Below are 22,686 nucleotides of genomic sequence, written 5' to 3'. Positions count from 1 at the left end.
AAACATTTTTCAGTATCTTTCAGTGCCATTTATGAGAGCAAATGGCATGACCAAACCAGGGCTGATAACTCTGGTAGGAAAAGATGGTGTAAAGTGGAAAGTGAATCTTTACGAGGAGAGATCCGGAAGCTCACTGTGTCTTGGAAAGGGGTGGAAAGAGTTTGCTAAAGCAAACGGGTTAAAGACGGGTGAATACTTCACCTTGGAGTTAGTATGGGAAAATGAAATTCCTATGCTCAGCTTGGTCAACACAGAGTCTGCCAGTGACAGAAAGCAGAGAGGTGAGCCTTCAAAAGCCATGGAGAAAGAGAGAAGTACTGATACGTCTTCAATCGTCCAAAACCGAGTAGTGACATTGGCCCTTGAAACTAAAGATGTCAAAGCATGTACATTGGTAAGTTTATTAAAACAATTATTGCAAAAGAGGTGGATTAGAAATTGTATTTTAAATAAATTATATATTTTGCAGCATCTTCCAAGTGAATTCGTGACAGCTATTGGCATCAAGAAGCTTGGAAAGATAACCTTGCTTGGCAAGGATGGAATGAAGTGGTGGGGATGTCTTTTGTCAAGAGATGGAACCGTGGCTGTTGGAATTGGTTGGAGAAATTTCTGTGAGGCTAATGGTGTAAAGTTAGGTGATTCATTCAGCCTAGTATTCATTAACGAAGAAGAGGACACAGGTCCAGTATTCAAGTTCAGTCCCAACTCCGGGAACTGAGAAAAATTGTTTTAATTAAAAGCATTTGAATTGCCATTAGTCTTCCCATCAAACAAAGACTTTTCGTTTGTTATGTTTTTTCTTTCTTTTCGTTTGTTATGTTTTTCAGTTCTGATAAATAACTAATATCGAAATGGCCATATGATTATGTATCTCATATTGTTATGTTTTTCGGTTCTGATAAATAACTAATATCGAAATGGCCATATGATTATATCTCATATATTTTCATGAAACTGTGACTCATGTTATTGGACAAGCTGTCTCTTGTCCAAGTTTGTTTCTATTGAACGTTTAGTTCTGAACGTGGTAAACTTTCATCTTATCGCATCGTTTCAATTAAGTTCAAGCAATTGTCTTTCGTTAATCAGTTTTTTTGGCATACCCTAACACTTTCTCATTTTCCATATGAGAAACTTTTTTAATAAGTCTATGTCCGTTTGATATCCTAAATCAAGAAAAGATAAATCATAAATTCGGAATCCAAATCTTAAACCCTAAATTTTATAGCCAAACTCAACTTTTAAAACTTTCACAGTGGTGAGACAACATATGACTAAATAAAGGAAAGTTAAATGCTAAATCCAAACCTTAAACCATAACAATACAATCTCTTATATATTAATTGAAGAACATTACAATATTGTTTTGTAGCCACGTGTCACAATGAAAATAAAATTCAGAATTTTTAGAAAAATAGATTGGTTCATCTTAATTTATATTATACTTTTATTAAACTAACTATCAAATTGATAAATAGTGTACAAAAAAATATTTTCGCATTTTCCTTAAATAAAAGTTACGGAATTACCTAATATGATTAACATATATATGACAATTAATGATTAAGAATAATAAATTTTTGATAACAATTTTTGTATCTTAGCTCTTTTTTTTTTAATTTTATATTATTAAAAGATATTAAACAATCATATTAACCATATAATTAAAAAAGAAAAAATATTTTTTCTTATATGTTACATTTTGAATTTTTAAAAACAACAATAAATTATTAAAAATTCTTAATTTGTTTTGTTATAACAAGATACAAATGATCATAAAATTGTATTAATATGGTTTTTTATTTAATAAATGTTCAAATTAAATTATGTATATATATATATATATTCAGCTAACGACTTAAAGCAACAAAATGGGCCTGTATATATATATATATATATTCAGCTAACGACTTAAAGCAACAAAATGGGCTTCATCAATTTATCCAGTTGAAACCCTTCAAAACTATGTGGAAGACCAAGGTCAAAGTAAATCGATTTTGGAAATAATACTACGCTGCTGGTTCTAAAACCATTAAAATGGTTCTAAGTGATGTTAAAGTAAAGTATTAAAAAAATTGTAGAACCTGTTTTTGTAATAAAAATTTACTTGATGACCATATTATTGTTTTTATAGGTATAAACATGGTAATAAAAATTTTAAGCCCAAATCGATTAAGCTCATCATAAATTCAAAATAGATTTCGGTCCAAAATTACAATTACAAATGCTTAATCCAACATATAGATGATTTTATAAAGAAAACATAACTGTATGCATATTAAAAAAAATCAAACACATATACATATTTAATTTGTCAATGCTATATATTTTAAATTTTTATATATGAGCTCACCCTGCGCAAAGGCAGGTCTTATCCTAGTGACAGAGTATTAAGACAGTATTAAGACAGAGTATTAAGCTGACAAAAGAAAGATAAACTTTGAGCATAAATACTAAACCTAAACCAAATCTAAAAACTAATTAAATCTTATACTTGAGTTGCAGTATATACGGTGATTTGATGTAACTTTTGAGTAATAATTATATGGTAAGAGACAGTAAATTATATAGCAACTTTGTAATAGAAATATGAGTTACTTATTTTATTAAAATAGATAATGGTAACTTTTTGTTGTATAACTTGAATTTAGTTTTAAATCAAATTTAATATAAAATTAAAATATTAGAGAATAAATGAAAGATTAAATTATTTTAAAATAGTAAATTGATAATTACTTTTAGAATTAATAAAAATTAACAAACTACTAATTATTGATAGTATTAATTAGTTATATATTAATAATATAAAGAAGTTAAAGAAATTAATAATAACTTAAGTTTTAATTTAAAAATCTGATAGTAATAGACGCCCTATAAAAGCTTACTCTAAATCTATAAAAAGCTGATAATAATATATAGTTCATCCAAATGGTCCGTATTTTTCTTAAAACCTTTAAAATTATAAAAAGAACTTAAATAAAAAAATACGAAATCATGACTATGTCTTGAAATAACAAGTCGTATTTAAACTGGTGAAAAATTCCTCAAAAGAGAAGATGACAAATTAATCACTTACAAAATACAAACAAATTTAGCGGGATTTTTCGACGAAATATCAACCTGTCTGAAATTGTCATAAATTTAGCGGGATTTTTTGACGAATTTTTCTTTTTGTCAAAAATTTCTCGAACGGATTTCCGATGAAAAATTGCTTTTCAAACGAAGTTCTCGAACGGATATCCGAGAAACAATATATCCATATATTGAAATTTTTGTAATTCGTCAGAAATCTATCAGGAATACATTCACATTATTCTATAAATACATATTCCCTCATTCAAAACAATTGACAAAATACATGTTTTGTTCTAATTATTTTTGTTCTTAGATAGATAAACCTCCGACAAGAATATGCAAACGGTATAAACATGAGTTTGGCACTACGAAAACCATAAACGACGAAAACTAATAAGTTAAAATGTCCATTTTCTACTTGTCGAAATTATAGAAATATTAAGATTGTGAAAATTAGGAAATATTTATATTAATTTATTTATGCCAGGATACAATATTTAGCATATTCATAAAAAGCGATCAGATTATGGTAGATCTGATTTCATAGATCTCGGTTGAGAATAAAGTAGAAGATTTCAGTTTTATAAGTTGTTGTATTTTAATGGATTTGAAAATCCGAACTAAATCTAGTGTTATTGGTTCTATGATTTTCAGATATGTATTAAAATCTTGTGTTATTGGTTTAATGATTCATAAATTCTGTATCAAATCAAGTGTTATTCAATCGTACGGATTTACTTGTGTTATTGTATTAAAATCTTGTGTTATTGGTTTAATGATCTCAAAACCCTAATAGCGATCGCGCCCGATCATGAATGCTTAGATGCGGCCGTCCCTGATGTATCTAATACTGATTCTTGGGACGCCAAGATTCAAGGTACTGAAGGTACTGTGTAACTGAAAATAGACGTACGGCTCCAGGTTTCAATGCCGTAATGGCATAACATAAGACATTTTTGGTAGATAATAATGTAAGTGCATCAACAAGTATATATCTTTACATAGTGGCTTGAAGCCATATGAATCGAATAAAGACTTGAAACTGGAATTTAACAGAGCCTAACAGAATATAGCTCTTGCCAGAATTACAAACATCAGTCAATTTTTGGTTAATTTTTCTATGAATGGAAATAGTTACATGCCGATGAAATATTTCATTTGTTTTCCACAAGAAAATTTGACAATAAGTTTTAGAGATGCTAGTTTATTTCATGAAGTTTCACACAACATATTCAAACAGTTTTTTAACATTAGCTAATTATGTTATCACAATGAAAAATAACAAAAATATTTTTTAAGCCAACAGTTTATATGATTTATGAAGATTCACGTTTGATTACACCGTACTGAAAATCTTCTATAGTTTTTTATTTTATTTTTTGATCCGTATAATTCATTTTTTTCTATGATTTGAAACTCAGACTTTATAGAGTAAAAACATTATAAAACTATCAATTAAACCGTTAAACTAAAGGGATTTCCACATTCAAACAATTTTTGAATCAAATTTTCTATAACCAATGGGCAAGCCCGCTAGACAAATCAGTACGGGCTTAGAAATATGTTCTAGAGCTGTAATCTGTAGCAGGTCAGTCCCCATGGTTTGAAAAATAAAAAAAAATCGCCATAAACATACTATGGATCATCTAACATCTCTAATAGAAATCAAGTATTCAATAAACACGAAAATGATCAATTCCAACTTTAACAAGTTTAGTTGTGCGTTTTCCAACCTCAACTTTGTTACTGTGTCAGTTTCATCCTAAACTAAAGTTTATTTATTATTAGAAAAACTAGGAATTTATCCGCGCTCTATATTAATTTTCAAATGTTAATTATCTAACTATTCTTATTGTTTTATATCAAATGGTAATACTAAAATATATTTTTTCAGATAGATAGTTAATATACTGACTATTTATTATTAGAAAAACTAGGAATTTATCCGCGCTCTATATTAATTTTCAAATGTTAATTATCTAACTATTCTTATTGTTTTATATCAAATGGTAATACTAAAATATATTTTTTCAGATAGATAGTTAATATACTTTTTCTACTTCTTATATTATATATTTGTTTATTATTTATTTCTTCTATATTGTATATTTACGTATACTAATATTACGCTAGATATTTAATGTAATATTATTTTTCTTATATTGTATATTTAATTATTTTTTAGTTTTTTTATTATATTGTATATTTATTAATTCTAATATTTTCCGTTTATATTAAATAACAATATTGAGATAAATTTTGAACGTAATATTTGTATTTCTTCTACTGCATATTTACTTATTATTTGTTTTTTTATATTGCATATTAACTTATCCTAATATTACGATAGATGTTTAATGTAATATTTATATTTTTATATTGTATATTTACTGATTATTTATTTTATTATAAAAATTTTAGATAGATGTTTAATTTAGTTTTTCTAATTCTTATATTGTATATTTACATATTGTTTATTTTTCTTATATTCTATATTTACTTATTCTAATTTGTTTTCTTTTATATTAAATGATAATATTATGATAAATGTTTAATGTAATATTTTTATTTTTTATATTGTATATTTATTAACTATTGATTTATATATTATAAATTTACTTAGAATATTTGGAAATAATAAAATTGTAAAATTATACATTTTTGAGACAGATGTTTAATGTAGTTTTTCCATTTCTTATATTGTATATTTACTTATTATTTATTGTTTTTTATAAAGGGATTTATTATTTATTGTTTCTTATATTGTTTATTTACTTAATCTAATTTTATTACTTTTATATCTAATGGTAATATAATGGTAAATGTTTAATGTAATATTTTTATTTTTATATAGTTTATTTACTTATTATTTATTGTTTCTTATATTGTTTATTTACTTAATCTAATTTTATTACTTTTATATCTAATGGTAATATAATGGTAAATGTTTAATGTAATATTTTTATTTTTATATAGTTTATTTACTTATTATTTATTTTAGTATACAATTTTCAGATAGATGTTTAATGTAGTTTTTTATTTCTTATATTGTATATTTATTTATTTTAATATTATGATAGTTGTTTAATGTGATATTTATATTTCTTATATTGTATATTTTTTGATATACATTTTTCAAATAGATATTTAATTTAGTTTTTCAATCGTTATATTTTATATTAAATTATTATTTATCTTTTTCTTATATTGTATATATACCTATTCTAATTTTCTTGCTTTATATCAAATTATAATAACATGATAGATGTTTATTGAAATATTTATATTTCTTATATTATACTTATATTTATTTAGTATTATTATTTTCTTATATTATTAACTTACTTATCTTATATATTAAAACAGAAGTCACAACATTGATTCATGTGTGATTTTTTTTTTTTTTGCTGAAATTCATGTGTGATTTTTTTAAAAAATGGACTTAATGAACTTAATCCTGGAACGTCATGTTACATTTAATATATAATCTTATCATTTAAATTTCGGGCCTACCAGAAATTTTTATTGGACTATCAATAATTAAATTTAAACAATAGATGATCCATTGGATTTATAGATACTATACATCTATATGCTAAATATTTAAATATTTATCGATGTTAACTTTTAAAATTATAAATATTTTTTTTAAATAACAAAAATCATATATCTAACAATGGTTAATCTTTATTAGCTTAAACCAATGAAAACAACTTTTAAACTATATAGTTTATTTTAAAAATTAAACAAAAACTAAATGTTTAATTATTTACTCGATAATATAAATCTATGAAGCGAAAATTTTATTTTTTAAAATTTTTTCTAAATTTGTGAAATGTTACAATATCTTTGAATATGACAATAAAATAATATTTTACTAATATTTATATATATAGTTACAATTTTAATAATGAAATAATAATTCGAAATATATATATAGAAGAAGATACAAATACATGTGAAAATTTGAAACAATTTATTCAACGAAAACAATATGCAGTAAACTTATTATGTTTTAAAAATTGATAGACACATATATTATAATATATACCAAATTAGAATTGAAAACAAAATATTTATATAAAAATAAATGAAAACAAAAATTCGCGCGGTTGCGCAGATAGATCTAGTTTTAATATTACTTTAGATGCTTAATGTAATATTTATATTCATATTTACTTACTATTTATTTTAATATATATTTTTTTAGATCTATGTATAATTTAGTTTTTCCATTTTTTATATTGTTTATTTTTTCTTGCTTTTATATTGATTTTCAAATGTTAATGTAATATTTATATTTTTTATATTGAATATTTACTTATTATATATTTTTATTTTTATGATATCGAATGATAATATTACGATAGAAGTTTTATGTAATATTTATGTTTCTGATATTATATATAAACTTTTTTTTTATTGTGTATTTATTTATTACCTATTTTTAATACCATGTGGCTTCTTTTGATAAATAGATTTATATATTTATGTGCACGGTATATGGAAAACACTTAGTTTTTAATATGAAAAATAGATAATTAATTATAAAATAATAATTCTATAAATTTAACAATTTCATAAGAAAATTAATGCAATGTTTACAATTAAAAGATAATTCCTTTACATTCTTTTGGATTCCTATTATTGATAGATTAATTTATACCAACTCTATTTTGACTAATGCAGTATTTATATTTTTTATATTGTATAATACTTTTTAATGTAGTATTTTTATTTTTAAATTGTGTACTTAATTATTATTACTTTTTGTATATTATATTTACATATTTAAATGCATATTTACATGTATTTAATTTTTACAATTTAAGATAGATGTCTAATGTAATATTTCCATTTTTTATTTACATTTTAGGATAGATGTTTAATGCTTAACGTATTTTTTCCATTTTTATATTATGTATTTACTTATCAATATTATTTTCGTATATTATATATTTACTTAATAGGGGAACTAGGAAAGACAATGATATTTTCTCAGGACAAGGATAGTATAGTACTCTAGAGGGATTTGCGGGTTTGATGGGTGCAAGGAATGTCCGGGCGTCCCTTTCTCCACTTCATGCAGAAATGGAAGCTTTGTTATGGGCAATGGAATGTATGAAAAACTTACGACAATTTCAGGTTACGTTTGCAACGGATTATTCTCAATTGGTGAAGATGGTTTCAACACCAGATGATTGGCCAGCATTTGCAAGTTATTTGGAGGATATAAACAGCTTGAAAGAGAGTTTTTCCTGTGCAGAGATTATCTATGTCCCAAGAACGCAGAACAAGCAGGCGGATAGCTTAGCCCGTAGCGCTAGGAAAGAAACGTCTCTTGTAGTTCACATGGATCAATTAATCCTTAGATTTAACGAATCTACAAATTTTATAACAAAAAAAAAGGACACATATCCATAGCAGAAAAAAAAATTAGGTTTATGAACATAGTAACAAGCATGCTATAATATTTTGTATATCTTATGTAATATTACATCACTTACCCTTGATCATCCTCAGCCGTTTGATCATCTCTTCATCTTTCTTTTTCTTCTTTCATTTCTTTTGTTTTCCTTCTCCCCCTGTCAATTTTTTTTGGTATGTAGCTTTTATGTCAAACATAATTCATTCAATTAACTATGCTGGCAAAAACATACATATTTTTTTTACATATATCATAATTTGGAAATTTTTAATCGGATATTTTAAACATTTCGATCGAAGTTTATACTATACTATATTAAAATAGAATAGTTCACCTAATTTATACATTGAGTGGTAATGTGTATTTGCGTTTTGAAATTGCATTCTTTATAAAGGGTATTATTTTGCTATTGTGTTGAATGAATGCTCTAAGTTAATGGAGATTCACGTACATGTTTGTATTGACAGTTTATATAGCTTTCATACAATATTTGAATAACATTACATTATAGTATACTAATCTATTCATTATAGTTTCCTCCTATGACGCTTTCACTCTTACACTCCCTTCTACTCTTTCTCTCCTCCCGTCCCTTCCCCGGTCTCTCTCTCCATTCCTCCTTCCTTTCCTCCATACTTCTATCTTTCCTCCTTCCTCCTTCTTCCTCCTCCCCTCCTGCTCCTCACCTCTCCATTTTCCTCCTTTTCCCATTCATCAATATAGTAACTATCATCAATTGTCATACTATTCTAAATGAAATATAGTATATTTTAGACCTTCAAGTTTAGGATATAGGTAGCTCTGTTATGGACGATGGTTTGGTTTTACAATTTGGGTTTAGGGTTTGGGTTAAGGATTTGGGGTAATGGTTTACAGTTTGGATTTAGGGTTTAGAGTTTGGGTTTAGGGGGGTTTTGGGTTTAAGGTTTGGGTTTAGGGTTTAGACCTTCAAGGTTAGGGTTTAGGTAGCTCCGTTATGGGTGATGGTTTGGTTTTACAATTTGGATTTAGGGTTTGGGTTAAGGGTTTACGGTTTGAGTTTAGGATTTAGAATTTGGGTTTAGGGTTTGGGTTAAGGGTTTACGGTTTGGGTTTAGGGTTTAGAATTTGGGTTTAGGGGAGTTTAGGATTTAGGTAGCTCCATTTGGGTCTACGGTTTGGGTTAAGAATTTGTGTTTAGGGTTTGGGTTTATGGTTTAGGGTTTAGGTAGCTCCGTTATGGTTTACGGTTTGGGTTAAGAATTTGGGTTTAGGGTTTGGGTTTAGGGTATACGGTTTGGGTTTAGGGTTTAAGGATCTACCATTTGGGTTTAGAAATTAGAGTTTGAGTTTAAGGTTTAGTGTTTAGAGTTTGGGTTTAGGTTGCGGGTTTAGGATTTATTTGGTTGTGTTTCATTATGTTGGTAACCAACATCAATTGCCATACTATTCTAAATGAAATATAGTATAGTTAGAGTGAAATTATTCGTGTGACTATACTAAATAGTGTGTAGTATAGTATGATAATTTTATCTTCTGCATTTCAATATTAAGCGCACGCGCCTGGAGGGAGATTTTGATCATGTTTTGCGCAAATTGTCTCATCCATCTTGAATTACTGTATAAAGGTTATATTCTTCGTTCTTTTGTCTCTTATGAATATTCAGCAAATTCACACTAATTAATATCTATATTTTACATTTTAAGATAAATGTTTAAGGTTTAATATACTTTTTCTATTTTTTTAAATGTGTATTTACATTTTAAAATAAATGTTTAATGCTTAATGTACTTTTTCTATTTTTTATATTATGGATTTACTTATTAATATTATTTTTTGTATATTAAATATTTTTTTTAAATTGTGTATTTATTTATTATTGTATATATAATTCGTATATTATATATTTACGTATTTAAATGTATATTTACTTATATTTTCGTATGTACTTACTTATTATTATTTTTTGTATATTATATATTTACATATTTAAATGTATATTTACATGTATTTAATTTTTATATTTTAAGATAGATATCTAATGTAATATTTCCATTCTTTATTTATTTTTTTACATTTTAAGATACATGTTTAGTGCTTAATGTACTTTTTCCATTTTTTATATTATGTATTTACTTATTAATATTATTTTCGTATATTATATGTTCACTTAGTATCTATATTTTATATTTTAAGATAGATCTTTAAGGTTTAATGTACTTTTTCTATTTTTTTAAATTGTGTATTTACATTTTAAGATAAATTTTAATGCTTAATATTTTTTTTCTATTTTTATATTATGTATTTACTTATTAATATTATTTTTTATATTATATTTTTTTTTTAAATTGTGTATTTACTTATTATTGTATATATAATTCGCATATTATATATTTACAAATTTAAATGTAGATTTAGTTATATTTTCGTATGTTTTAATGTATATATGGTAATAATGTGTAGTATGATAATGTGATTTAGAGTAATAAGATAATAATATTAGTCATGCCACATGGTTTATTTTCGAAGAAGATTTCTAAAACGATATGGATGCTCTCTGGAGCCTCGATTAGTCTATTTTATTAGTATAGATTACATGAGCTATCAAACTAAGCCAAAATCAAAATTGATAATTCAAGTAATTTATTTGAAATAATGTTAGTTTAAGATGAAATCAAAGTTGAGGTAGAAAAAAATCATGACGAAAATTGTTGAATTCAGAATTGACCTTTTTTCTTTCAGTAAAGCCATCTCCAACAAAACACCAAAACATCAAATTTGGTGTAATTTTATCTCTAACAAAATATTAAATTTTATATTATCCTACCCAATTTGGTATAATATGAATAGTATTACACCAAATTTTATTGGGTTGACGATCTATTTCTCCCTGAGAAGTATCATATATCACTAGATACACACAGACTTTTGACCCCGTTCTATTTCCCCACAAAATTAAAGTTCGAATCCTATATCCCCCCAATTCAAAAGATCAAGTTCTTTTCCCCCATACCGTCGAATTTAATGGTTTACTTGGGTGAACCAGTATGGAACCAAAATAAACCCATTTTAAACATAACCAAACCCAGTTAAAAACCCGACCCTAGTCTTTAAAAACCCCGATTCCTAAAACAAGTAAAGTAACGAACCCTAACAAAATCGAATTGGGGAAATTGATTTGTGGGAGAGATAAAAAGAAATTGAAAGATGAGTGATGTTTCTGGAGCTTCAAGTGGGTCGTCAATGGTGCGTTCAAGGAAAAGGGTCATGGGTGTCCCAAAACAGTGTTGGTGCGGATATGAAATCTCGACTTTGATGTCAAGATCAGACAATAATCCGTATCGTCGTTACCATAGGTGTTCTTATGCTGTTTCAAAAAAAGGTAATGCTTACTCTTATTGATTTGATTGTGAAATAACTCAGATTATAACTTGATCGATCGATTTTAGCTTGAGAATGATAATCATTTCTTCAAGTGGGTGGATGAGGCATTGTTAGAAGAGATTAATGTTCTGAAGAACAAAATGAGTAATCTTGAAGAATTGGTGAAAGAATTTATGATGGAACGAGGAGAAAGTGAGAAGAAGGTATTTGAGAAGATGGAGATGAAGCTAGAGACAGAGCTTTTCGACAAGATGGATGAAGTGTTAATGGAAGCGAAATGGAGCATGAAAAAGATGTGTGCTGGTGTTGTAATAGCTTGTATTGTTGGGTTTGTCATCATTAAGCTTGTGTGATGGATTTCATTTCGATAAATGTTGTTTAATGCTATGAAGTAGTATGTTGTTGTACTTGACTTTTTATGTTGTTTAATGAAATTGTTGGTATTTTCATACATGAGAATGATACTCAAACATGATGACAACACAAACAAATCCGAAAAATTCTTGGTTATAACCTACATGATCGAGTCATGTCCATACATAAGGAAGAAAACACCAAAATAAGTAGAAGGATTCTTGTTCATCATACATGAAGATGACAACAACAAAATAAGCCGAAAAAGAGAGAAGACACAACTCAAAAAATACTTCTTCCACTTCATGTCCTACTGTAGTTACCGATAAATAACATCAGGGGATTCACCTTGACTGGCAAAAGTTTGAGATGGTTCAGCTTGTTAGTCTATAAAAATTAAAAAAAGTCTTATGTAAGTTATGAAAGGAGAACCATATAGAGGATAGGAAAAATGAATCATACCTTCTTATGGGGTCCCTCCTTATGAAAACGAATATTGTGGTTAGGCGCACCACAAAGTCCACAATGCATAATGCGCTTCAACGCCTTTGGCTTCTTCTTCACAGGAGACTCATTTTTGCCCTTTTTCCTTTTGTTGTCTTTCTTCTTTTTGCGACCAGGCTGGTATGGCTCAGGAGCTGGATGCACTTCAGGGGCTGAAGAAGTTGGCCAAAATCGTGCTCCTCTCAATGGTGTTATGCCCTCTTCGTATGTCCTCCTCCACACTGTCGTCCGAAACCAGTGACACACAAAATCCTCAGCCTCTAGTTTTCTATCCAAGATGACACCGTATCCATGTTCACAAGGGATCCCAGTGATATCCCACCTCATACACGTGCATGTTCGATTCTCCAAATTGACACGGTAAGAACATGAGTCAACATTCACCAACCACATACCATTTGTGCTTCTATAAATAGTACACTCTGATGCTTTTTTGTGCTCCAAAGCAAGTATATCAACCACGTAAGGTGTGCTTATGCTCTTGTGGTCTTGAGCAATCAGATATCTAGAAGCGATACGCACCATTGCAAGACGTGCAATGGTATCCAACATTGGTACCATTGGCTTTTCACGGGCACAAACAATGGAGGCGTTGAAAGATTCGGTTGAGTTGTTCTCAACGTCCTCACAATAGTTCCCCAACTTGAAGAAAGCTCTAACCCAAGTCATTGGATTAGTCTTCATCACATCTGCATACACCTCTGAGTCGTAGTTGAAAAGCTTATCTAGATTCTCCTTGTACACCGCCTCATTGTAGCTCCATGCAAGTTGCCAAATATATGGCTTCATGTCACTCTTCTTTCCATGTTTAGCTTTCACGTTTCCATAAATGTGTCGAACACACATTCTATGCTCCATCTTCGGAAGCTCCAACTGAACTGCCTTGATCAGTTCCTGAAACCGACCACACACAAACATAAAAAAAATTAATATTTTTTAAAAAAATAACATGACAATCAAAGCTTACCTTCTGACGATCAGAGACCATAATATATCCATCACCATCTCCTAAACCCAAGTCTGTCTTGATATGCTTCACAAACCACATCCAATTTGGAATATTTTCTACTTGAACAACTGCCCAAGCAATGGGGTAGATTGAATTATCCCCATCTCGACCAAGAGCCACTAACAACTGTCCTTTAGTTTTCCCTCTTAAGAATGTGCCATCCATCCCAATAAGAGGTCTACACATAGCTTTCCATGATCTCCTAAGCACATCGAAACACACATAGAAATGGTCGAACACATCTTTTCCTTCCTCATTTCTCTTGGTCTCGACTTCCATCTAAGAGTTGATATTTGACTCAAGAATTTCGGCAGCATATTCTCGGATTCGAGCAAACTGAGTATCATACTCCTTCTCAATCCACCCCATTGCTTTATTTCGGGCAGCTTGACATTGTGCTCGAGAAACCGTGATCTCCCACCTCTCCTTGATCAGTTCTTCTATCTTCATTGGCATGAAATATTTTGGTTCTTCTCTTATCTTATCAACAAATAACCTAGCTATCACCGGGACCTTAAGCATCTCACATTCTCCATTCTAAGAGTTGATATTTGACTCAAGAATTTCGGCAGCATAGTCTCGGATTCGAGCAAACTGAGTATCATACTCCTTCTCAATCCACCCCATTGCTTTATTTCGGGCAGCTTGACATTGTGCTCTAGAAACCGTGATCTTCCACCTCTCCTTGATCAGTTCTTCTATCTTCATTGGCATGAAATATTTTGGTTCTTCTCTTATCTTATCAACAAATAACCTAGCTATCACCGGGACCTTAAGCATCTCACATTCTCCATTTGGAACACAACTGTGTTCATTCTTGTACACTTTAACATACCATCTCTCTGGTTCTCCTTTACTCGAGCAATAAACACGCCACTGACAGTGTGAATCTACATTCCGACCAACACAACTAAAACCAAGTTTGGTTTTGTCATACCTATACTGCTTGATATTGTGACCAGTCTTCAGAGCGTAGTCCAATACCGCCTCTTTGAATGCAACTCCATTGAAGAATACTTGGCCCTCGAAGAGATTCCCGTCACCTCTTCTGATTCGATAACGCTCTCTTGTCCTCTGTCGTTTCATTTGTTGCTCTTCACCATCTTTCTCCTCATCTGTATCACTATCAGTCTCGGTATCGGGATAGATGTTATGCCGGATGGGAGGTTCGTTGATGAATGCAGCTACATCTTCTTCAACCCGGAAAGCATGTCTCTCCATCTCTTCTTCGTCGTCTGATTCATCCCTAAGTGAAGGAATCGTGCTTTCACCAACTGTCTCCATTGTTTCTACTTGTAATCAACTGAAATAGGCCGGTAAATCTTTCTAGGGTTTGTTTGTCGATGAAGAACACTGGGGATTTGGGGGGTTATGTATTCGGGTTAAACCAATAACAATTGGGTTATAATCGGGTTTTAATTGGATCTTAAACGGATCTTTTCGGTTAAATCGCGGTTTTTGTTGGGCAACAATAGATTACGGTTAAATGATCAACAGTAAACCGGCGCTAATTCAAACCTATGTGTATTGCAATGTTTAAATTCGACGGTATGGGGGAAAAGAACTCGATCTTTCGAATTGGGGGATATAGGATTCGAACTTTAATTTTGTGGGGAAATAGAACGGGGTCAAAAGTCTGTGTGTATCTAGTGATATATGATACTTCTCAGGGAGAAATAGATCGTCACCCCAATTTTATTAAATGAAACATAATAAAATATAAATTTTAAAGATTTGGTGTGATGAATAGTGTTACACCAAATTTCTAAATAAAATATGAATGGTGTAACACTATAAATCACACCAAATCTTTAAATTTTATATTTTATTATATTTCATTTAATAAAAAAATTTATTGCTATCAAATTTGTAAATATATAATGTTATTTATATTTTTATTTATTTTCAAATATTTAAAAAAAAAATTTTAATTTTTATTTTCAAAATAAATCACTAAATGACTATTATTATTTATCACTTACAAATAATAAAAAATATTATTTAATAATTTAAATGTGAGAAGATAATGTTGATTAATTACAAATAATAAAAATATAAAACTTTAAAAACTAAAAACACCAAATAATATATGATTTTACATTTGGTGTAAAATTTGATGTCATCATTAAAGATGATAAAAAATTATAACATCAAAATACCAAATTTATTGTAATTTTTATATCAAATTTGGTGTCATTGTCCTAGGTCTATACATATAACGAAAGAAACCGGATATACAATAAATAGGACAATGAAACGTCGTCTTCTAGTTGGTTTATTTATATTATTTTCTCCATGGGATTGCAGAGTAGAGTTCTTAAAGCCTTCTGAAGCTTCCGAAAATGGTGATTAAGCATTTCTTCAAGCCTCTTCGTCCTGGCTTCCACAGCCACTTGGTACTTTCTCTCTTTCCCTTTTTTTCTATATATGTTTATGTCTGTCTCTCAGAGAAGCTAACTGAGAGATGGGTTTGGTTTTGTGTTTGCATGTTGCTTCAGACAATTCCTGTAGCCTTCTTGAAGTATATAGAAGGAACAAATGGGCACCATTCGGCGAAGCTGAGATCAGACGCGTCAAAGATAACCTGGGAAGTGAAAATAGAAGATGGCCGGAGACTGACTAGTGGTTGGATAGAGTTCGCTCTTGCGCACGATCTCCGAATCGGCGACATTCTCATTTTCAGACAAGAGAAAGACATGGCTTTCCACGTGACACTCTTGGGACCTAGTGGCTGTGAGATTCAATATGATCTCGTGTTCAGAAGAAGAGAACAACATCGGTGAGTTGTGTTCTGTCTCCGTCTAACTCTGCGCGTGACAATGAACCTTTGACTGACATTAAAGAAATGTGCATACGGAAGTATAGAGAATCAGTTAGAGTAATTGCATGTGAGACTTATCTCTTCTTTTACAGGGAATATTCCAGAGAAAAAGAAAGTGAAGAAGAGAATCCAAGAAAAGAAACGGAATCTGCTTCACTAGACCCCTCTTGTTTTGTGGCATATGTCTCCCCCGCGACCCTACGTCATGACAAACTGGTATTCTACTGCTGATTTGAAAAAAATAAAAATACTAAAAAATGATAGTGATGCTGTAAATATATTGTATTAAACTGAGGTATGGTATATATCAAAAATATGTTGTATGTATTGTAATGAATTTTCAGAACCTTCCAAGGAGTTTTGTGAGGGTAAATGGTCTAGAAACAACATGTGGAGAGATTAATCTGATGAATGAAAAGGGTAGATCATGGACGCTAGCTTTAAAACAAGAGCTATGTGGATCTACTTACATCAGACGAGGGTGGAGAAGTTTCTGTAGTTCCAATGGTCTTAAAACTGGAGGTCTCTACAATTTCAAACTAATCAAAAGAGGGAGAACTTCGGTTCTTCGTTTGTCCTCCACAGGCTCAGACTTAGAAGAAGAGAGCTCAGAAGGTGATGAGGTAGAATCACTTTCCACAGGACCGGAAAGTGATGAAGGGACCAAGACCAACTTGGGTGAGTTGTACTATTACATTAACTATTTAAGTTTGACTATTACATTACCACATGGATTGATTTAGAGTTTTCTTTCAGAGAAGAAGAAGAGTCCAAAAAAAGATGCAGAGTCTTCTTCACTAGATCACTCTTGTTATGTTGCTAATGTAACGCCTTCAAGCCTCCAAGATGACAGACTGGTATCTACTCCTAATTTGAGCCAAATTCTTTCATTATAAATTTAATCAAAACCATGTTCTGTTATAATGAATTTTCAGGATCTTCGAAAGAGTTTTGTGAGGGCAAATGCTCTAGAGACAAGATGTGGAGAGATTGTTCTGACAAATGAAAAGGGTACTTCATGGAAGCTAGATCTGAAACGAAAGAGATCGTGTGGAAATATGTATATCACACGAGGATGGAGACGTTTCTGTAGGGTCAATGGACTTAGAGCTGGATGTTTTTTCACTTTCAAACTGATCCGAACAGGAGGAACTTTGGTTCTACGTTTTTCTTCACGATTCGATAACAACTTTGTGACATTAACTCTTAAGCCTTCCAATCTCACAAGTTATAAACTGGTTAGTATCTATCACTCCAAACCATCGGTGTTTTTACATTCTGTTGAGTCTTGAATCTTGTATTTGAATCTTTGTTGCAGGTTCTTCCCTTACACTTCACCAAGAGGCATGGCATCAATGAGAAAACTAAAATGACGCTGTTGGACAAAAACGGTGTCAAATGGTTTACGAATCTGCGGTCTGAGAAAACAAGTGATAGAGTAAGATTGGTAGGCGGTTGGAAAGATTTCTTTGAAGCTAACTGTGTGGAGATAGGTGAATCGATCGTTTTGAAGCTGATATGGGAAGGAGACAAAAGTTGTGCCCTTAAGTTCTGCTCTAAGGTGAAGCATGAGACATAATGAAACTGTGTTAGTGTTTAAGCTTTTTGTAAGTTCCCACTGTGCAAGACAAATTTAACTAAATCAAGTGCTTGTGCTTTCGTTCTATGTGAGATTTGTAATGATTGGCTTTAACTCAAGAAGTCTAATTGCCTACTTGTGGGATTTGTGAACGTTAGACTAACTTTAGTTCAAAATGTTGATCGGTTAAATTTTATATAACTTGAGATATTTCAATTTACCTAAAATGTTGATTGATTTGAATCTTCTGCAAAAAAAAAAATTATACATAGATATAATATTTATAAAATAATTAAATTCTAATAGAACTGATTTATATTTTTGACAAATTTTTAATTACATTTTTGGAATCATTAAAAAAATATATATTTTTGGTCAAATTAAATAGTTTTAAAAAGTGGAAATTGCATAAGAAACTCGGAAGTGTAACTTACTAACACTTTAAACTTTGAAGTATTTTCACTAACACTTTTAACTTTCGAAATGACATTTGTATCATAAAAACTTCCAAAAATGAAAGTTGATCGGCTAAACAGGTAAAAAATGATATCTCAGCTTTGTTTTCAAAAAATAATTATTTAATTAATAAAATAAAAAATAATAATAAATCAGAAAATTAAATAAAAGTTTAGTTTTAAAAAAAAAATCAGAAAATTAAATACAAACAAAAAAATTGACTAAAAATTTAGAAAAATAAATAAGATCAAATTAAAATACAGAAAAAGTAAAAAACATCAAAATTCAAAAAAAGTATTTTTTGTCATTTTCAACGATAATGTCAGAAATTATCATTGGAGATATTCCAAAAACGTTATTATTAATGGTTATATGTGAGAAATCAACATCGTCATTGGTGATATATTTGAAACTGTTATTGTCAACGATGATATGATATATATTTTTTTTTAAAAAACTTGTGATTTAAAAAAATATTTTTTGAATTTTTGAGTTTTCTAAATTTCTAAATTTCTTGAATTTTATTTATTTATCTGTATTTTAATTTAATATTTTTTTTTAATTTTTAGTTATTTTTTTATTTTTATAAATCTTTATTTAATTTTCTGATTTTTTTATTTAATATCTAATTTTTTTTGGTTTTCTGAATTTTTATTTAATTTTCTGATTTTTATCTATTTTCTGAATTTGTTTTTTATTTTATATTATTAATTAAATAATTAATTAATTTTTTGAAAAAAACTTGACACATCATCTTTTTATATGTACAACCGGTCAATTTTTGACTTTAGAGGTTTTTTGTGACAAACGTCACTTTGAAGTTAAAAGTATTAGTGTAAAAGCTTCAAAGTTTTTCAAAGTTTTTAATAGGATTTTTCCGTTTTTAAAATGTTTTTGAAATGTTTTAAACATTGGTTATGATCTGGTCCAAACCTAACTCGGAAAGAATCGAACCAAATGCTAGTCAAATGCGACTTATGAGAACGCTACCAAAAATCTGAACCGAACCGAATCCGATCGGAACACCGAACTAGCTTTGGAAAATGGTTGCGATGGGTTTTGTGAAGCGAAATGGCCTAAAGTTAGGAGAATCTTTCACTTTGAAGTCCATTAATGAACATGACAAAGCAGCTCCTGTCGTCAAAGTTATGTTCTCAGGAGACTAATAAATGCAAATATTTAGACAAAAATATGTTAAAGTGATGAGAAGAAGTGATGAGAAGAAGCTGTACAATAAATAAGAGCATTAAAGATCCCTTGTTTGACTTTAACCAACCAAAAAGAAAGAAGCTCTACAATAAATGATCGCTGTCTTCAAGTTGGGTTATTACATTATTTTTTCCAAGAACTGAAGCCTCAGAGTTTCTGAAGTTTATGAGGATGGTGAACAAACGTTTCTTCAAGCCTCTTCTTCCTGGCTTCCACAGCCACTTGGTACTCTCTATTTCCCTTTTCTATATCTGTCTATGTCTCTCAGAGAAGCTAACTGAGAAATGGGTTTGGTTTTGTATTTGCATGTTTCTTCAGACAATTCCTGTAGCCTTCTTCGTCAAGTATATAGAAGCAAAAAACGAGCACCATACGACGAAGCTAAGATCAGACGCGTCAAAGATAACCTGGGAAGTGAAAATAGAAGATGGCCAGAAACTCACTGACGGTTGGAAAGAGTTCGCTCTTGCACACGATCTTCGTATCGGCGACATTCTCATTTTCAAGCAAGAGAAAGACATGGCTTTCCACGTAACACTCTTGGGACCCACTGGCTGTGAGATTCAATATGAGTCGTGTTCAGAAGAAGAGAACAACTTCGGTGAGTTTGTGTTCTGTCTCTGTCTAAAACTCTGAATCTCATACTGGCTTTTAAGAAAATGTGCTCAACTAACAAAGTTTAAACTGTAATATGCATGTCGAAGCAGAGAGATTTAGTTTGAGTATTTGCATGTGAGTTTTATTCTTTTCTTTTCAGGGAATATTCCAAAGAAGAAGAATTCAAAAAGAGAAGCAGAGTCTTCTTCACTAGATCCTTCTTGTTTTTTGGCTAATATCTGGCCTTCGTCCTTACGCTATGACTCATTGGTATTCTACTCTTCATTTGAACAAGCGAGAAAAAACATATACTAAAATCTGATATATATATAAGAAAATCATGTTGTATTGTAATGAATTTTAAGAACCTTCCAAGGAGTTTTGTGAGGGCAAATGGTCTAGAGACAAGATGTGGAAGAGAGATCGTTCTGATAAATGAAAAGGGTAAATCATGGACTTTGGCTTTAAGACAAAAGCTATCTGGACCTACTTACATCAGACGAGGGTGGAGAAGTTTCTGTATTGCCAATGGTCTTAAAACTGGAGGCGTCTACACTTTCAAACTAATCAAGAGAGGGAGAGCTCCGGTTCTTCGTTTGTCCTCCACAGAGTCAGAGTTAGAAGAGAGAAACATCGGTGAGTTGCTTGTGTTCTTTGTCATACTAATGGTGCTCGTTTTGGAACATGGGTCTGTAAGTAGAGAGAATCAGTTTGACTGCTAGTTGATTTGTTTTTTTTTCAGAGAAGATTCAGAGGAACAAAGCAGAGTCTTCCTCACTAGATCCCTCTTGTTTTGTGGCTAATATCTCGCGTGCAACCCTACGTTATGACACACTGGTATCTAATCTATTAATTTTGAATGATAAAATATACCAATGGTGTGAATTGGATAGAACTCATGTTGTATTATTATAAATGAATTTTTCAGGGTCTTCCAATGAAATTTTCAAGGGAAAATGGTCTAGAGGCAAGATGTGGAGAGATTGTTCTAATGAATGAAAAGGGTAGATCATGGAAGCTAAATCTGAAACGAAAGAGATCATGCGGAACTATGTATATCACACAAGGGTGGAGGAGTTTCTGTAGTGCAAATGGACTTAGAGCTGGAAGTTCTTCCACTTTCAAACTGATCAAAAGAGGAGGAACTCTGGCTCTACGTTTGTCATCTAAAGAGACTGAAGAAGAAGAAGAAGATTGCTCATTAAAAGCTAATGAAGTGGAGTCTCTTTCCACAGAACCAGAAAGCGATGAAGAGGGGAGCCAAGATGAGAAACAAATCAAGAAGCATAGATCGACATGGAAAGCTTCATCTTCACAATCCCAAAACCGATTTGTGACACTTACTTTTAGACCTTTCAATCTTGAAAAGTATTTACTGGTTAGTGCATCACTTGAAGCCCTTTGTCGTTTTACATTCTGTTCAGTCCTGAATCCTTTATTTTGAATCTTTTTTGCAGTTTCTTCCTTTACGCTTCACCAGGTGGCACGGCATCAATGAGGAAACTAAAATGAGACTGTTGGACAAAAACGGTGTCAAGTGGTCTACGGATCTGCGGTCTGGGAAAACTAATATTGATAAAATAAGATTGGTAGGAGGTTGGCAAGAATTCTTCAAAGCTAACTGTGTGAAGACAGGTGAATCTATCATTGTGAAGCTGATATGGGATGGAGACAAAAGTTGTATCCTCAAGTTCTGCTCTAAGGTAAAGCATGAGACCGAATGAAACTGTATCTGTGTACTATGTTTTAGGAGATGTTTTAGCTTTCTTTAAGTTCCCATGACGAATTAAAATGAATCAACGTTGGCCTTTTTGTTGTTTGGGATTTGTGAATGTTTTTCTTTTGTCAACGGGATCTGTTTCAAAATGCATAAAGATTAAGAAATCTATTTTTCTCCGAAAAATAACTTTACAAATAGGCCTGGGCAAAAAATTCGGAACCTGAAATCCGAACCGAACCCGAACTGAAAAACCCGATCCGTTATCCGACCCGAAACATAAAAATACCCGAACGGGTCTTGTAGGGTGGTACAAAAAATATCTGAATCCGAAGTGTTATTAACCGAACCTGAACTGGTAACCCGAAAAATCCGAAATTAATAGTCAATTTAAATATTTTGAAATATATATAAGTATTCCAATTATTAAATTCAATATTTGTGGTAATATTATATATAATAATAAATATTAAAATTTTAATAAGTGTTTTAAGTACACAATTAGTTATAAATAAGTATTTTGTAATTTGCTCATTGAAATAAAAAGTCTACTCTCTATAAGGCAATACA

At 30.3% G+C, this 22,686-nt stretch overlaps 3 protein-coding genes and 1 pseudogene across 3 annotated transcripts; 3 read left to right on the top strand and 1 right to left on the bottom strand.

Annotated features, from left to right (window-relative positions):
• Window positions 1-18: 18 nt before the first annotated feature.
• Window positions 19-871, top strand: LOC106337525 (B3 domain-containing protein REM12-like). The gene is made up of 2 exons (XM_013776627.1): window positions 19-394; window positions 470-871. The coding sequence occupies exons 1-2, from the start codon at window positions 32-34 to the stop codon at window positions 719-721; spliced, it is 615 nt and encodes a 204-aa protein (XP_013632081.1). The 5' UTR covers window positions 19-31; the 3' UTR covers window positions 722-871.
• An 11,809-nt stretch (window positions 872-12,680) lies between these two features.
• Window positions 12,681-14,016, bottom strand: LOC106338936. The gene is made up of 2 exons (XM_013777797.1): window positions 13,696-14,016; window positions 12,681-13,622 (listed from the first exon to the last, which is right to left on the bottom strand). The coding sequence occupies exons 1-2, from the start codon at window positions 14,014-14,016 to the stop codon at window positions 12,681-12,683; spliced, it is 1,263 nt and encodes a 420-aa protein (XP_013633251.1).
• A 2,043-nt stretch (window positions 14,017-16,059) lies between these two features.
• Window positions 16,060-18,137, top strand: LOC106337521 (annotated as a pseudogene).
• Window positions 18,138-19,954: 1,817 nt separating this feature from the next.
• On the top strand, window positions 19,955-22,295 carry LOC106337520 (B3 domain-containing protein REM14-like). Its single transcript, XM_013776623.1, has 7 exons — window positions 19,955-20,027; window positions 20,121-20,403; window positions 20,560-20,669; window positions 20,765-21,035; window positions 21,142-21,236; window positions 21,328-21,777; window positions 21,857-22,295. Exons 1-7 carry the CDS (start codon window positions 19,968-19,970, stop codon window positions 22,121-22,123), a joined length of 1,536 nt encoding a protein of 511 aa, XP_013632077.1. The 5' UTR covers window positions 19,955-19,967; the 3' UTR covers window positions 22,124-22,295.
• Window positions 22,296-22,686: the final 391 nt, after the last annotated feature.

The sequence above is a fragment of the Brassica oleracea genome, chromosome C4 (genome assembly GCF_000695525.1).
Source record: "Brassica oleracea var. oleracea cultivar TO1000 chromosome C4, BOL, whole genome shotgun sequence".
NCBI lineage: Eukaryota > Viridiplantae > Streptophyta > Magnoliopsida > Brassicales > Brassicaceae > Brassica > Brassica oleracea.
Note: the sequence above shows the minus strand (reverse complement) of the source record. Positions and strands in the feature narration are given on the sequence as shown.

Bases quoted from the DNA above. Each gene is read 5' to 3' on its own strand.
- LOC106337525 (XM_013776627.1), top strand. From the start codon at position 32: ATGAGAGCAAATGGCATGACCAAACCAGGGCTGATAACTCTGGTAGGA. The intron at 395-469 runs GTAAGTTTATTA...TATATTTTGCAG, and splicing joins ATGTCAAAGCATGTACATTG to CATCTTCCAAGTGAATTCGT.
- LOC106337520 (XM_013776623.1), top strand. From the start codon at position 19,968: ATGAGGATGGTGAACAAACGTTTCTTCAAGCCTCTTCTTCCTGGCTTC. The intron at 20,028-20,120 runs GTACTCTCTATT...ATGTTTCTTCAG, and splicing joins CTGGCTTCCACAGCCACTTG to ACAATTCCTGTAGCCTTCTT. The intron at 20,404-20,559 runs GTGAGTTTGTGT...TTTTCTTTTCAG, and splicing joins AGAAGAAGAGAACAACTTCG to GGAATATTCCAAAGAAGAAG.
- LOC106338936 (XM_013777797.1), bottom strand. From the start codon at position 14,016: ATGGAAGTCGAGACCAAGAGAAATGAGGAAGGAAAAGATGTGTTCGAC. The intron at 13,623-13,695 runs GTAAGCTTTGAT...GGTCGGTTTCAG, and splicing joins TGGTCTCTGATCGTCAGAAG to GAACTGATCAAGGCAGTTCA.